This window comes from Carcharhinus amblyrhynchos, chromosome 13 (genome assembly GCF_965287045.1).
Source record: "Carcharhinus amblyrhynchos chromosome 13, sCarAmb.v2.hapA, whole genome shotgun sequence".
NCBI lineage: Eukaryota > Metazoa > Chordata > Chondrichthyes > Carcharhiniformes > Carcharhinidae > Carcharhinus > Carcharhinus amblyrhynchos.
The window spans coordinates 7,103,949-7,120,968 of NC_137336.1; the positions used below are offsets into that span (position 1 = coordinate 7,103,949).

General features: G+C 40.8%; 1 protein-coding gene across 1 annotated transcript in view; it reads right to left on the minus strand.

Moving 5' to 3' along the window:
- Positions 1–1,513: 1,513 nt before the first annotated feature.
- LOC145351433 (protocadherin-10-like) overlaps positions 1,514–17,020 on the minus strand; it is a 178,374-nt gene continuing 162,867 nt past the window's right edge. The window contains exon 2 of the mRNA XM_080201024.1: positions 1,514–2,581. Within this exon, the coding sequence (XP_080057150.1) occupies positions 2,555–2,581 (27 nt within the window). The 3' untranslated portion in view covers positions 1,514–2,554. The remainder of the gene's footprint in view (positions 2,582–17,020) is intronic.

The following is a 17,020-nucleotide window of genomic DNA, read 5'->3' on the forward strand; positions in this document are numbered from 1 at the left end:
CTTTGGACATTGAGGGGCAATTTAGCATGGCCAATCTATGTAACCTGCACATCTTTGGACTGTGGAAGGAAATCGGAGCACCCGATGGAAACCAGTGCAGACATGGCAAGAATGTGCAAATACACAGTTTCCGAGAGGCAGAATGAAACCTGAGTCCCTGATGCTCTGAGGCAGAAGTGTTAAGTAGTGTGCCACCGTGCTGTCCCATGTGTCTGCTGGGCTTGATTGTCCAGGTGATAGCAGTTGTGGGTCCGGAAGATACCACTTAAAGTCCCTTGGTGAGTTCCTGCAGCATATCTTGTCGATGGTACACTTGGTGCCACTGTTAGTAGGCACGGGAGGGAATGAATGTATGTGGAAGGGGCACCAATTAAGCGGGCTGCTTTGTTCTGGATAGTGATGAACTTCTTGAATGTCATTGGAGTTGCCATCGTCCAAACAAGTGGAGCGTATCCCCTTCATAGTTACCCAATCCCTATCTCTCTAACCTCTTCCGTGATTGCAACACCTTGAGATTTCTGCTTATGCAACTCAGTTTCCTTCTGCGTCTGTCAATAATTTTTTTAACCATCAGCAGAGATGCCATCAGCCATCTCAGCTTCAAGTTCTGGAATATTCTCCCTGAATATTTTGTCTGTGATACTTTCTTTTTTAAGATCCTCCTTAACACCTACCTTTTTTCAGCCTTCCAAAATCTTCTTCTGGCGGCACCTTTTTGTCCGATTATCCTTTGTTGGATCACAAATAAACATTTTTTTTATATATGAAAGAAGTTACACAAATGTAAGTCATTGTTGTTCAGTGAGGTGTTTAAGGAGGAATGAAGAGTTTGAATGTCAATGGTGAGAGATAAGGGGAAATTATGTTCACATTAAAATAATTGAATGTGAAGTATTACAGTTCACAGGTTGAGACACTGGGAAGGAAAATATCTTCAGGAGAAATTTGTGATGGAGTTTGGGTGGGGGTGGTGGTGGGGGAGGGGCTGTTCAACTAATAATAATTTAAATGATTGGAACAAGGAGATCACAGAATGAGGAGGAGGTTGGCAGTCAATATATAACTTGACACTATGGCATTTGGAACAGATGAAAAATATAGCAAGATGGAGGGTTTTGGGAAGGAGCAAGGTTGCCCATCATTAATTATGTTCTGCTCAAAGCCTGGAATATCAACTGTATAAATTTGTATGAGGGAGATGGACTTGCCGCTAGCTACATGCATGGTCTACGTCCCTAGTGCCAATTATCACCATCAAACAGAATAAAGGTGCAAAGAACACAGTTATGGAATGCATTTATTATATTTGAATCAAAATGCACCTCACATAGAAAATAACATTTGCCACAATTACGTTTCATCTCTTTTTACAGAACCAAAAATTAAAAGCAGTGCACAAATAATATCCTGCAAGGGAAATCCAGAAATTTGCTTCTAAAAAAAAGACGCTCAACTGGTCTCTTCATTTCCACTCATCGAAGCACTAATCCTCATTTTCTTGAATCTGAATTTTGAATGAGAAGTGGTAAAGATAAATAGATAGAATGATATGCTTCAAGTTTTCATTTCCAACTTCAAGCTGACCATTTCAAGACATGATTTTGTGACAATTCCCAAATTTGAAAATTTGTAAACTTAAACATGTTTTTCTTCCAGCGAAACCATGAGACTACAAACATTAACATCTGTGAACAGTGTTCATATCTCTCAAAATATTATGATAAAATTAAGATTTAATGTCAACCTGTTAAAGTGCAACTCAAGTGTGTGAAAAACCAGTTCCATCAGGCTAAATAGAATACTGGTAAATTTTGTAATATTTCTCAAGGATGTCTTTTTTTAACATATCATTTATACAATTCATAACATACTACAATGATCATGCTATGGTTAATGTTAAGTTTCAGAACTTTGTTAATTTGAATTAAAAATATTAATGATCAATGGTGGACCACTAAGAGCTGAACACAGGAAGAAATAGTTCCCAAATGCAAGCAACTGTTCTTAGGTGTATTTGAGTATATCGTGGCAATTTTTTAATGTTTAAAATTATGCAATAATTGGAAAAATTATCTTACAATATTCTTATACTGTGTTCATTCAAAAAGACTTCTCTTTTGAAACAGTGAGGAGGCTGCAGCAGTTCAAGGAGGAACCACCACCTAATTGCCTAAGGACAATTAGGCATGGTCAATAAATCTGATCTTGCCAACGATGCACATATCCAGAGAATTAATAGAACATAAAGCTGCAACAGCACTGAGAACAATGCAAAGAAATGTTATTCCCAATTTCATTTTTTTTCTATTACTATCAATGATTCTCCTATGAATGGTAACCTCACAGTCGGATCGAATTGATTTTGTAGATTGATTCACTTTCTGTTTGGTATCCTTAATAAGTTCCATTTTCTTCACATGGATTAAGGTTGTAGATTCCATACTTTAGTAGCTCCGGTGGGTGGTAAACATGAAGACACATCTTGTGCTTTTGTACTTGAATTCACTTGATCGATTTGGACTTCAAGGTGGTCCACAGCCTTGACTGTTCGCTCCTAGAAATAATGGCGTGCTACTGTGCTCTGAATCAGATAAACATTCACAGAGATCATTATTTTAATAGGATGTGTCTCACAGCATGAAGTCATGGATTGTCTTTTAACAGTTTCTGTTGGATTCATGTGAACTTTATAGTTTACAAGAAACCCCACACATTTATGATAAAATTAGCTAATTCACAGAACACCGTCATAATAACTAGGTAATGTTGACCATTAACCATCTATAATTTAATCTATATATTTAATATCCATCAAAAAGTTTGTTTCCCACTTCACAAAAAGTTTCATTTAATACCCAAGAAAGAAAATGTTTGTATTAAATCCAACATAGTGGAATATTTGCATCCAACATAGTGGAATATTTTTAAAATGTGCATTAAAATACAGAATCCAAGAAATGTTAATTTTGTGTTGCTTGTACTAGGGAGCAGTTTGATATCCTGATCTGGGAACACCTTTGAGCTGATCTACGCTGACATTTATGCGCATTCCTGTGGGAGTGATACACTATCGGAGATGTGGTTTTACAGATGCAGCATCCCCAGGACGTAAAAGATCCCATTGCACCTTTCCAAGAAGAGGGTGTAAATCCTCTGCAATGTCCTGACCAATACTTATCACTGTTTCTGGCACCTTGTTCTGTGAAAATTAGCTCTCTAGTTACCTACAACACTGGCCATGCTTGAAACATACCTAAGTGAAGTGTTTCCGATGTCCAAAGTCCTTGGAAGCAGAATGCATCGAGTTTGGGATATAAAGTTATCGTCCTTTCGGTCTGGCTAGCCACATGGAACTATGGTGTTGTGGCAATAACAAGAAAGTAAGGTAGATCTGAGTGTTAAATATTCCTGGATACAGAGAATGCAATTTTAATTATGGTGTTCTGTTCCTGACAGCATAACGGGCGCTGGACGTAGTTTCCACTCGCTTGTTTTTTCCTATTGCATGCGCCATTCCAAATTCCAAGTGCAAGGGAAACAAATGTGAATGCACCCTGGAGGGAGCCTTTTATTGGTGAAATCCACTGTCAGCTGACAAAGCTGTAGCAACTGGCAAACCACAGACGACCCAGGTGAATAAAAAGGGAGGCTTCATATCGTGGCCACGACAGAAGATGGGGAGAGAGAACCTTTCTTGGTTACTATTGATTACGGATTCTAGGCATCAATTGAAATTTCCAGTATTAAGATCATATTTTTTTAAATGGTAAGGGTATCAATAAGTATGGAGCAATGACAAGTACATGGATTATGTACACCTAATGCCATGTTCATTCTATATGGACTTATGGAATATAAATTTGTAATGGGCACTTCAAAAACAAACAAAAATGTCAGTACCCGTCCTGTGCAATGCCTTCCCTGAATGGTTGCATCCTGACCAGACCCCCCTCTACTGCTGAGGTTGTGATTTCTATTATTGCCCAGCAAGAACCCTTATGTCACACTCTCCCCTCCTGCTCCTGGAGTTGCAAGAATATTTTGTGCATGAGATCCATGGGTGCTCCAGCAATTCAACTGCATGAAAAAGACACCGAGATGAGAACAAATCTATTCATGGATTTTACCCTGATGAGCTGAACTGATGAGCAATGAGAATTTCAACTTTTCCACAATCAATATTTCAGGACTATACGTTCTTCCACTCTTCATTGGCCGCTATTCCATTCCACACCATTCCCCTCCCTTGCTGGACCTGAACCTCCATGCAAGCTGCCATTCTCCTATTCACCTCCCTTCTGCCGCAGTTCAGCGCAAACATTGACCATCGATACAACAGTGCAAAGGCTATTTGTGCTTATCACTGACACACGACCATAAACGGGGTGACACAAGGTTCTCATGCATCGCTGGATTTATCTTGAAGGTGGGATGTAATCGTAAAAAAGCTTTACACCAGTAAGTATCCATGAGGTGCATGTGTAATACAAGAATGAACCTGCCACAAGCTTGCTTGAGGCACAACCTACCACAAACATGCTGCTGACTTTATCTCAACCTTTCAATCTGCTGTCGGCAAAACAGCATTTTGGAAAGCAGGAGAGGTGGCATTTCAGATTTAGGACAGCATTGCAGAGCATGTCTTAGAGAGGTGAAGGACAAAATCTTCTTGGCTTGGATGAAAATACCATGACATTGCTTGGCCTATTCCGTGGGCTAGTGGGAAAGATGTAAAGGAATACATTATCATGGAAGTTACGGAAAAGTGCAAGAATAAGTCATGATAATTAGAGACTTAAGTAATTCTAATATAGACTGAGGTGGCAATATTGTAAAGGGCAGAGGTGGGTCGTTCTCTGTCTTACAAGAAAGGAAGAATTGATGGACCTGGTTCTAGGAAATGAGATCAGTCAAGTGAGTCAAGCATAAGTAAGGGAACATTGAGGGAACAGCGATTATGTTAAGTTTTATGTTGGCTATGGAAAAGAACAAGATGCATTCAGAGTAAAAATAATTGGGGCAAAGACAAACCTCAACGTGGTGAGAATGGACCTGGGTCAGATCGTTGAAATCAAAGTTCGGAAGGCAACACTATAGGCTGTGTTTAAAGAGGATATAGTTTGGATGCAGTTAAGGTATGTTCTCACAAAGGGGCTAACAAATCCATAATCCCAGATGATGAAAGAGTGACAGAGTAGAGAATGAATGATGTAGGAGTGCATCTTACAGATTTCAGATGAATAATACAATTTTTAAAAATCAAGCATATGATAGAACTTGCAGATTCAAATACAATTCAGAGAAACAAAAACAAAGTACGAGGAGAGACTGGCAGCTAAAAGGGAATCAAAGGTCTTCTATAGGCATATGAAGCCAACAAAAGGGTGGTGAAAAGAGGAATGGTGCTGATTATGGACTTAAAGGGGGTTTTATGCATGGGGACAGGGGAAAGTGTCTGAATACTGTAATGTGATCTTCAAAATTACCTTGACAAGTTTGTGGAATGGGCTGAGAAGTGGCTAAGGAAATTCAATGCAAAGAAGTGTGAAGTGATTCATTTTGGTAGGAAGATACGGAGGAGGCAGTGTAAAATACAGGATACAATTCTGGAGGGACTGCAAGAGCAGAGAGAACGTGGGTATACATGTACAAATCATGGAAGGTGACAAGTTAAGTTGGGGGAGTGGTTTAAAAAGCATACTGGATCTTGGACTTTATGAATGGTGGCATGGAGTACAAAAGCAAGGACATTGCAATAAATCAACATTACACACTGGTTCAGTCTCAACTGGAATATTGCATCCAGTTCTGGGAACCATGCATTAGAAAGGATGAAGACATTAGAAGGGGGTGCAGAAATTATTTACAATGAGAAACTTCTGTTACATAGATTGGAGAAGCTGCGATTGTTCTCCTTGAGAAAGTTGAGCAAAGATTTGATCGAGATATTCAAAATCATGAGTGTACTGGACAAAATAATTTTTTTCTCCATTGGTGAAAGAATTAGGAACCAAGCAAGAGTGCTTGGTAATAGAAACAATGGTGACATAAAGAAAAAAAAATTCATGCAGCTAATGATTAGGATCTTAAAAATAGTGCCCGAGACTATGGTGGAGGTTAATTCACTCGTGGCTTTCAAAGGGGAACTGGATTATTGTTTATAGACAAAAGGTCGCAGGGTTATAGGGAAAATGTGGAGAATGCAATTGGTGAATTGCTCCTTCAGAGAGCCAGCACAGAAATGATGGACCAAATGGCCTCCTTCTGTATTGTAACCATTCAACAATTCTATTTAATCCAAACTGGGACAGTTTATACTCCATCTGTGTCAGAATAAACCAATTTAAAACAATCCAAACAATATAGAGACCTTTCAATTTATCAAACACTGCCGTCCATAAAGAATAGAGGGTTAAGAATTTACCATTGTCTGCTGTTGGCTATTTCGAGCAAGGCATTATAAAATTCTCTCAAAAGGTATAATATCTTCGAGGAACAGGGTGTCAGATAGAGGAACATTTACACAAGGGTGTTTTTGATTAATTGGGAGATGACATTTCACTAATCCTGAACAGTCTTATCATCACAAACTATGAACATTCCCAACCTGTTTGGGTGGTCAACAAAATAAACAATATCCAAACTTATGATAGTCAGAAAATAAGATGAATTGATTCAATATGTTGGAAATATTTATCGGATGTTGCATCATTTTCATTTTTCTGAATTTTCTGTCTACATCTTTGTCACATTGTCAGTCCATTACAGTGACTACGTATTACTATTCAACTCACCTTTGATCCATATAGTACTCAACAGTGTCAATGAGAACTTCCTCGAGGACACATAAAAAGTGATAGCACAAACATTCATCACACATATAAAATCTCACATATGTCATGCACTACCTCCCTACAACCTTACATCTTGTAGTTTATATTATCAAAGCCACAGATGTATAACGCTTTGAGTTATTCCAATTTTTTGTTTCAAAGGCGTTCTAAAAATATTAGGGCTGAACTCTAAATTTCAGGCATGTCATGATTTTTACATATATTTGTTAATAAGTGCTGTCCTTTTTATAAATTAACTTACCCAGCATCGCTCAGGTAGTTCATATACGCATGTTAAGGGAGGAGGAGTCTCAGGCTTTCTTTGTGGCACTCGTCCTCTTTTTACAAAGAGACTTTTTCTATAACACCTACCTTTTGGTGCATATCTGGCAGGTGTTGCTGGCCAGTTATCCATTAAGGTTGCTTTTTCGACTGACCTGAGTAAGAAGACCTTGACTGGTAATAACGAGGCTATCTAACTGCCCAACATTAAAATTGCCTTTGGCATCGAAGTGTGAAAAGCTCCAAATAGTTTTCACTGGGTGGAAGTCACCAAATTATCCTTTAATGTTGGACAATCATGAAGTGAATCAAAGAAGGATGGCCGTCAATAGCGGGGGAAGCATAAATCAGGGTTGATTTAAGTGAGGGCTGTAAAAATGCAACTGTGATTTTAGAAGAGATTCTATAATCAGGATATAATCATTGTTGCCAAAATGCCAAAATATCAGTGAACAGCGAAGCCTCTAAGGATAGGCTTCATAAGAACATAAGAAATAGGAGCAGGAGTAGGCCATCTAGCCCTTCGAGCCTGCCCCGCCATTCAATAAGATCATGGCTGATCTGTCGTGGCTCAGTTCCACATTCCCGCCCTCTCCCCATAACCCTTAATCCCCTCGCTTATCAAAAACCCATCAACCCGCGTCTTAAAAATATTGAGCGAGGCAGCCTCCACCACTTCAACGGGCAGAGAATTCCAGAGATTCACCACCCTTTGAGTGAAGAAGTTCCTCCTCAACTCCGCTCTAAACCGCCCCCCCTTTATCTTGAGGCTGTGACCCCTAGTCCTACTGTCCTTTCTGAGCGGGAAGAGTCTCTCCGCCTCTATCCTATCCATCCCATTCATCATCTTGTATGTCTCAATGAGATCTCCCCTCATTCTTCTAAACTCTAACGAGTGCAAGCCTAGTTTATTCAGCCTCTCCTCATAGCTCAACCCCCTCAACTCCGGTATCAGCCTAGTAAACCTCCTCTGCACTCCCTCCAAGGCCAAAATATCCTTGCGGAAGTGCGGCGACCAAAACTGCACACAGTACTCCAGCTACGGCCTCACCAATGCCCTATACAGCTGCAGCAAGACCTCCCTACTTCTTTATTCAATCCCCCTCGCTATGGAGGCCAGCATCCCATTAGCCTTCCCGACCACCTGCTGCACCTGCAGGCTGGGTTTTTGCGACTCATGCACAAGGACCCCGAGGTCCCTCTGCACCGTCGCCTGCTGCAGTTTTTCGCCACGTAAGTAATAGTCCTTCCTACCATTATTCCTACCAAAGTGGACCACCTCGCACTTGCCAACATTAAATTCCATTTGCCAGTTCCTGGCCCATTCGCCCAGCCTATCTAGATCCTTCTGCAGACTCTCCATGCCCTCCGCGCAATTTGCCGTTCCCCCAATCTTGGTGTCATCAGCAAATTTCGACACCATACACTCGGTTCCCTCCACCAGATCATCTATATAAATGGTAAATAGCTGAGGCTCCAGCACCGACCCCTGGGGCACTCCACTAGTCACCAACCGCCAATCCGAATAGCACCCATTGACCCCCACTCTCTCCCTCCTATTTGACAACCAATCCTCTATCCACGCTAACACCCTACCCCCAACTCCATGCCCCCTTACCTTCTGCAATAACCTCTTGTGAGGTGCCTTGTCAAACGCCTAAGAAAATAATCTCTCCTCATTCTCCTACCTGTCCTTTCATGATCTATTCTTCTAACTGAAGTTTCCAATGTCTGACATCGTATTAGTGAATTGGTACTGTATAGTCTCAATTGGATTTATAGCAAAGATGTTAATGTAGTGCCCAAAACTACCCATTCTAGGAGTTATCTTTTCACATTGTGAAAATGTTTATTTACTCTGGTAGCTTATGCCACCATTTAGATAAAATTGTTTTCTGCTTTTATCTCCCTGCACTCAGCCTTCCAGGGAATTATTTATCAAAACTTCAGTGGAGGTGGACAGCCAATTACACATGTTTTGGCCTCAATTAGGGCTAATATTGTGGCACATCACCATCTATCTCCACTCTTCAGTGCTCTTTTTCCACATTTCACATTCTGCGATGTCTTTTCAATATTTATATACTCCCCTCATTGGTTTACTTTCATTTTAAATGATTAAACATATCCACCTACATTAAATTGCATGTTTCTAGTTTACAAAGATACCAGAAGGCAAAATGCAGATAAAATTCAGACAAAAATATGCTGAAAAAATTCAGCATGCCAAACAGCATCTGTGGAGAGAGAAACAGAGTTAGTCTACTGGATTTTTCCATGGGCTTTAATCACAGAATCCCTATAATACAGAAGGAGGCCATTTAGCCCATTGTGTCTGCACCAACTTTCCAAAAGAGTGTCTGCCCATTTACCATGGCTAATCCACCTTACATAACCAGCGCATCTTTGGACATTAAGGGGAAATCAGCATAGCCAATCCACTTAACCAGCATATCTTTCGACTGTGGAAGGAAACTGGATCATCCAGAGAAAACATGCATAGACATGGAGAAAACAGACAAACTGCACATAGAGAGTTATCTAAAGCCAGAATTGAACATGGATCCTTGGCACATTGAAGAGCAGTGCTGTTTTCCACCGTTCCACCCTGTTCAAGACCCCAATATTGGAACCATATGGGTGTTTAGACTCTGCACTTGCAACTAGTGATACTGGCTCATCAATCTGCAGGGTGGCAGACCCCACTTGAGTGCCCCATTGTTTCGTATCCATTTATGAATGACAGACAGATTCAATTTGCCGCTGACCAGCTCTGGGGCCTGGCAGCCTCACCAGGAGAGGTGGACACTGCTGATGCAGGTCAGGGACCTGCAGACATGAATAAAATCTATACCAGCACGTCTATAAGATAAAATCTATCCTACATTGGATCAGGTTCAGCTATATTTGCTGCCTGCTATGCTCACAGCCCCAAAAAAATGGGCTTTGGAGCCTCCAGCTCTGATGGCCGCCAACCTCTCAAAGGATCTGACTCTATTAAGCTGGCAACCTCAGCACACTAAGAAGTTTCACAACACCAGGTTAAAGTCCAACAGGTTCCAACGCCACTAGCTTTCACAGCGCTGGCCCTTCATCAGGTAAATGGCATTTACTATCAAATAAACCTGTTGGACTTTAACCTGGTGTTGTGAGACTTTTTATTGTGTTTACCCCAGTCCAGCGCCAGCATCTCCACATCACCTCAGCACACAACTGGGATGGTGGTTGGGGACAGTGGGTCAATTGCAAAAAATCAGTAATGCCCCGATATCAGCCCTAATTGAAATCTTAACATGCGTAATTGGCTGTCCACCTACATGCTGTTGTCAACTTCTAGACCCTGATTCTCAGTCTGCCCCCAGAAAAGTTTCCCGGTGGCAGAAATGCATCAGGGATGGCTCATCCCTATTTTCCTTTCTCACTTGTCGTCAAGCCCACCATCTCAGTGCCAGGAAAATACAGGCCAGCATTATTGATAGAAACTGTAACTCTGTCTATCTCTATCATTTATTATTACTTATGTTTATTAATGGACAACGCCTAAGCAACATCAGATGATTTAATTATTAACTCTTACGACTATATCATATGATCCTTGTATGTCGTATGACACTACACCAGAAGGTGGCACTGTTACGCCACATGTATTTCTGATTGAAATGAACATACATGGCTCTATTTGAATGTGAATCTCTTTTCAGTAGAGGATAAGATAAACTTGTATGACTGCAAGTTTTCACACTATTCCAGGATATTTAAAACGTACATACTGTGTTAAGACTAGGCCATCATTCTTTACATTGATCCATTGGTACTTCGACATATGTATGAACATGCATAGGTATATATGAATTAGCAGCAAGAGTACACTACTCAGCCCCCTAGACTGCCCTGCATTATCATCACTGAAACCCCCCAGTACTAATAATCTGGGGGTTACCATTGACCAGAAACTGAAGTAGACTAGCCATATAAATACTGTGACTCCAGAAGGAGGCAAAGGACCTTTTACATCTGCACTGGTTCTCTAAATGAGCATCATGACTTAGTGCCCTGCCTTTTCACCATAATCTGCATGTTGTTTATTTTCAAGTAATTATCTAACGCCCTCCTAAAAGTCTCAATTGAAACTACCTCCCCAGGCAGAACATTCCAGACATGAAGCACTTGCTGAGTGAAGAAGTTATTTTCTCACATCTTCACATTTACTTCTTTTGAAAATCACTTTAAATCTGTGCCCCTCTCGTTCTTGATCCTTTTACAAGTGGGAACAGTTTGTCCGTATCTAATCTGTTAAGCTCGCTCATGATTTTGAGCATATCTATCAAATATCTTCTCAACCTTCTTCTCTTCGAGGAGAACAGTCCCAATCTCTCCAATCTATCACAATAACTGACATTTCTCATCCCTGGAAACCTGTTGTCGACCTCCAGGCCCTGATTCTCAACCTCTTGTAAACCTGTTCTGCACTCTCTCTAATGTGTACACATCCTTCTGACCCCACAAAGACTGACCACCATCTACAAGGCACAAATCTGGAGTATAATTGAATACTGTCCACTTGTCTGGATGAGTGCTGCTCCAATAGCACTCAAGAAGCTCTTATACTATGGCACTCACAATTGTACATAATATTCCAGGTGAAGTCTATCTAGAGTCTTGTGTAAGTTCAACATAACCTCCTGACTCCCCACGCTTGCCCACTATCTATAAAGCCCAAATCAGTGTTTTGATAAGTTCAGCTTCAACAATACTGAAGAAGCTTGACAGCATCAAGGACAAAGCAGCCCAATGGATTGTTACCCTTTCTACAAACATTCATTCCTTCCATCACCTATAAACAGTGGCAGCAAGAGTACCATTTACAAGTTCAATGCAGGAACTCACCAAGGCTCCTTAGGCAGCACCTCCCAAACCCATGACTGCTAAGGACAGCAAATATTTGGGAACACCACCATCTGGAAGCTCTCCTTTAAGTCACTCATGCGGACTTGGAAATATACTGCAGTTCCTTCACTGTTGCTGGGTCAAAATCCTGGAGTTACCACCTGAACAGCGCTGTGGGTGTACCTATACCACTTAAAATAACAGCAGTTCAAGAACGCATCTTACTACCACCTGCTCAGAGGCAGCTAGAGATGGGTAATAAATGCTGGCCTAACAGCAATGTCTATGCCCCATAAATTAATTTTAAAATCTATGGTTTGTATGCAACAATTTGTTTTTGCAGCCATGAAGAGGTAGATATTGGACTTAGTTTTCAAGTTAGGCAATTCCATCAAAGCCTGTACTTTTAGAGTTCAATTAACATTCATGCCATATAAGTTCCAGGCAATCACCGTTTCTAACAAGAGAGGATCTAATCATCACCCCTTAACATTCAGTGGCATTACCATCACTGAATCACCCGCTATCAGCATCCTGGGAATTACCATTGACCACCATCTACAAGGCACAGGTCAGGAGTGCAATGGAATGCTCTCCACTTGTTTGGATGAGTGCAGCTCCAACAACACTCAAGAAGCTCTACATGATCCAGGACAAAGCAGCCCACTTGATTACTACCCCTTCCACAAGCATTTACTCTCTCCACCACTGATGAACGGTGGTAGTCATGCATCATCCACAAGACGCACTGAGGGAACTCACTAAGGTGCGTTAGGTAGCATGTTCCAAACCCCCGACTACTACCCTGTAGAAGGTCAAGAGCAGCAGGTATCTGGGACCATCACCTCCTGGAGGTTCGCCTCCAAGTCACTAATCAATCTGGTTAGGAAATATATCCCCATTCCTTCACTGTCACTCAGAATCCTGGAATTCCCTCTCTGACAGCACTGGTGGTGGTCCTACACTTCAGAACTGCAGCAGTTCAAGTATGCAGCTCACCACCACCTCTGAAAAAGAACTAGGGATGGGGAATAAGTGTTCACCTAGTCAGCAATACCCACATTCTGTAAATGAATAAGAAAAACTTATCTCCTCTATGATATTCCCTAGATAAGTTAATTGTGTGTCCACAAAATCTCGGCTTACTATTAAATTTTCCAACTGTAATTATTTAAATAGAGCTTCCAGTTGTTTGCACGTGTTGCTATAAATCAATACATCAGCCAAATAAACTAGACAAGCAGGAAAACTAGTTACAACTTGATTCATTAGTTCCTCTGTTCTTAAATCTTTGATTAATTTCAGAAGACCCCTTCTCTCATAAATTAACTCAAACGCAATAGATTAATTCGGTAAATGTCAAGTTGAAAATAAAAGAAAGTCTAGTCCTTTGTCTCAATTGTGGCAATACTCATGACAATATGCCTTGGTCCTTCTTTTGAGAGTTTAAATTCTCCAACAGTGTACCCGAACAGTGACGGTTTCTGGAAATCAAGTTGTCATATCCATAATAATAAGGATATTCTGGTGCCCTGCTTTCATTTTTTGTGATGGCCCCACATATCCACCAACATCCAACTAAATGGCTGCTCAATAACTGGTGTGGGTACTAAGGGTGCTGGTTTGATTTTAGGTTGTGTTTCCCCACCATGTGGCATATTTTCCAAAACTATATCACAGCCTTGTGAAAACTTGACCAACACCTGATTTATTTTTACATAACTTTTTTATATTCCTATATATCCTGCCAAGGGAATTTCGTGTGTTATCTATAATGTCTCAATACAATATTTGGATGGTAACATTACCTAATGAACAAGCATCAACTGCTCATCTGCAGTTTGTGAGGAGATCTCTATCTCTTCATTAGTAAGCAATATGTAATACAATAACATTCTGGAACTTTCTTTGCTTTAGCTTCAGTTTTTTATTTATTAGTGTCACAAGTGTGCCTATATTCACACTGAAATGAAGTTGCTGTGAAAATCCCTGAGTCACCACGCTCCAGCATCTGCTAAAACTTTAAAAAGTTTATTTATTAGTGTCAGAAGTAGGCTGACATTAACACTGCAATGAAGTTATGATGAAAATCCCCAATTGGCACACTCAGGTGTGGTTTTGGGTACACTGAGGGAGCATTTAGCATGGCCAATGCACCCAACCAGCACATCTTTCAGATTGTGGGAGGAACCTGGAGCACCAGGAGGAAACCCATGCAGACACAGGGAGAACTTGCAGACTCCTCACAGACAGTGACCCAAGCTGGGAATTGAACCCAGGCCTTGATACTGTGAGGCAGCAGTCCTAACCACTGTGCCACCATGCCACTCCAGTTTTCAGATACACAGAGGGAAATTTAGCATGCCAATGCTCCTAACCAGCAAGTTTTTGGGCTGTAGGAGGAAATTAGAAAACCTGGAGGAAGCACACACAGACATGGGGAGAATGTGTAGACTTCAATCAAGGATGTCATCAGGACATAAGGGACTGAGTTATAGGGCAAGATGGGACAAGCTAGGACATTTTCTTTGGAGCATAGGAGACTGAGGAGTGATCTTATAGAAGCATATAAGATCATGAGAGGCATGGATAGGGTGAATGCACTCACTCTTTTTCCCAGAGTTGGAGAATAGAGAACTAGAGGGCATAGGGTTAAGTTAAGAGGGGAAAGAACTATTGTGAACCTGAACACTATCTTTTTACATGGAGGGTGGTACCTATGTGGAATGAGCTGCCAGAGAAAGTGGTTGAGGCAGGGACATTGACAATGTTTAAAAGGAATTTGGATAGATACATGGATAGGAAAGATTTGGAGGAATATGGGCCAAATGCAGGAAAATGGGGTTAGCTTAGATGGATATTTTGGTCGGCATGGATCTGGTTGGGTCAAAGGGCATGTGTCCGTGCCATAGATTCTATGAGACCCAAGCTAGGAATCAAACCCAGGTCCCTGGTGCTGTGAGACAACTGTGCTAACTACTGTGCCACTGTGCCGTTCAATCATTGTTTGGGTCGATTGAGCCTACTTAGCTCTGGATCAGCTTGCTGAGCCTCAAGAAGGGAGGATTTACTAAACATCTCCTTTGGATTGTCAAAGTCTTTAAAGCAAGTTTCAGCTAACCAAATACCTGTCTGTGGTAAGACTTTGATGTCCAAAGGTGGACTTTGAACAAAGAACAAAGAACAACACAGCACGGGAAACAGGCCCTTCGGCCCAACGAGCCCGCGCCGCCGTCCCATTGTCTCAGTGACCTATTCATGATTTTAGTCTACGCCTAATGTGCGAGGATCAGGGAGGTCCAATATAGGGACAATTTGTTACCCAATCAATCAGCCTAAAAGCATTCAACTTTGCTTAACCATTGTTCAAATTATCACTCTTGAAGGAAAAATTGCTGAATGCTTTCCCTGTAATAGCTCCATCTCTTCAACCTAATTTGGTCTTTCTGTAATTATGGATGAAGCTACTGCCTTGGTTTCCCAGGCCTAAATCAACAATGATGGTAACTTCTACCACCACTGTCTAGGCATTAAGTCACACTCCAAGTGCACCCAATACAGGTATATTCTCCTCAACAATATACTTTATTAATCTTTGGTTTTTAATGCACTTCCTCAGTTATGCCCAGCACAAGTGTTTGAGTGGCTCCCGTATCTCAACATAATTATTGGTTTATCTGACTCATCGGAGGGATAAGAATTCTTATCCTCTGGGTAAGAATTCTTTGTAACCTTATAATGTATCTTAGTCGCCTCTCCTGAACTCAATGCTTACTCACTTCATAGCAGTGGTTAAAGTTTCAAATTGATTTGTTGTATTTTCAGTCAGGGATCCTTTTCCTGAATCATGCTTACATACTCCAATAAGTCTCGCGGATTTCCCTCTCAACTTCCAGAAGTCTGCAAGAACATGTTTCACCTTGTTACAATGGAAACTCATAGACCTTCAGATATCACTTATACCCTCAGTGCCTTCCTTTCTGATCTGAAGAGGAATTTTTAGGGCATTTCCATTAGCCCCTTCTTTCCCTGGTTACTTGCCTTTCTTTCGACTTCCCACCTTCTAACCTCCTCAGGTTTTGTGGGGTGACGGGAAAATGATTTGGATTTATGGACCAGCTCATAATCGCAGCCATCTTCGTTGCCTGTCTAGATGTTGTAATCCTCTGGTTTACAACATGATTCCAACTACTGGAGGAAGTGAGTTTCTAATTCTTCCAGGAGAATTATTTCCCTAAAGACTTCATACATTGCATCTGCCTTTAAGCCCATATCCAATGGTCAAAATTATTTTGATTCACCCTATCAAGTTCATTCTAAGTCTGTCTAGGCTGTTTCCCCATATTTTGATAATTCTAACTTAATGCCTCAGGAACAAACTCATATGCACAAAGAATACCCATTTTACTGAATAATAATCCACAGAAACCTCTTCTGAAAGTGATGCATAAACTTGATAAAACCTGTCCACCAACCTACTTTGCAGGAGCAATATTCAGTTTTCTTTTAACCACTTCATTTGTGTAGCTACCTTCTTAAGTGAAACTAAGAATGTTTTACATTCCTTTCCTCATCTTTGGAAGGTACTGTACAAATTTAAACATCTTCACATTGGGTTATGGGTTGGAGGTAGTTTTTCTGAAATCCGAATTTCCTCCAGCATCTGAAACTTCCTTAAGGCCAGATTTTTAAGAGGCTATTCTAGTTTTTATTCCTTCCCTCTTTCCTCCCTTGCCAATCTCTTTCTCTGGAGGTCAATTTCAAGCTTTTTTGATTCCTATTTTCTGTGCTTTCTCTTCTTTTCCCACATTTCCTTTTCTTCTTTTTCTAATTCAAGTTTTCTCATCTCCCTTCCTCTCTCCAATTCAAGTTTTTCCAACTTGTTTTCTTTTTCAATTTTCAGTTTCTCCATTTCCTTTTGATGTTCAAGTTGCTTCATTTGCATTTGAATCCTATTTGGCTCAGTTGACTCACCCTCTAGAGAATTTGGTCTCTCTTGTATCCCTTATTTCATATGC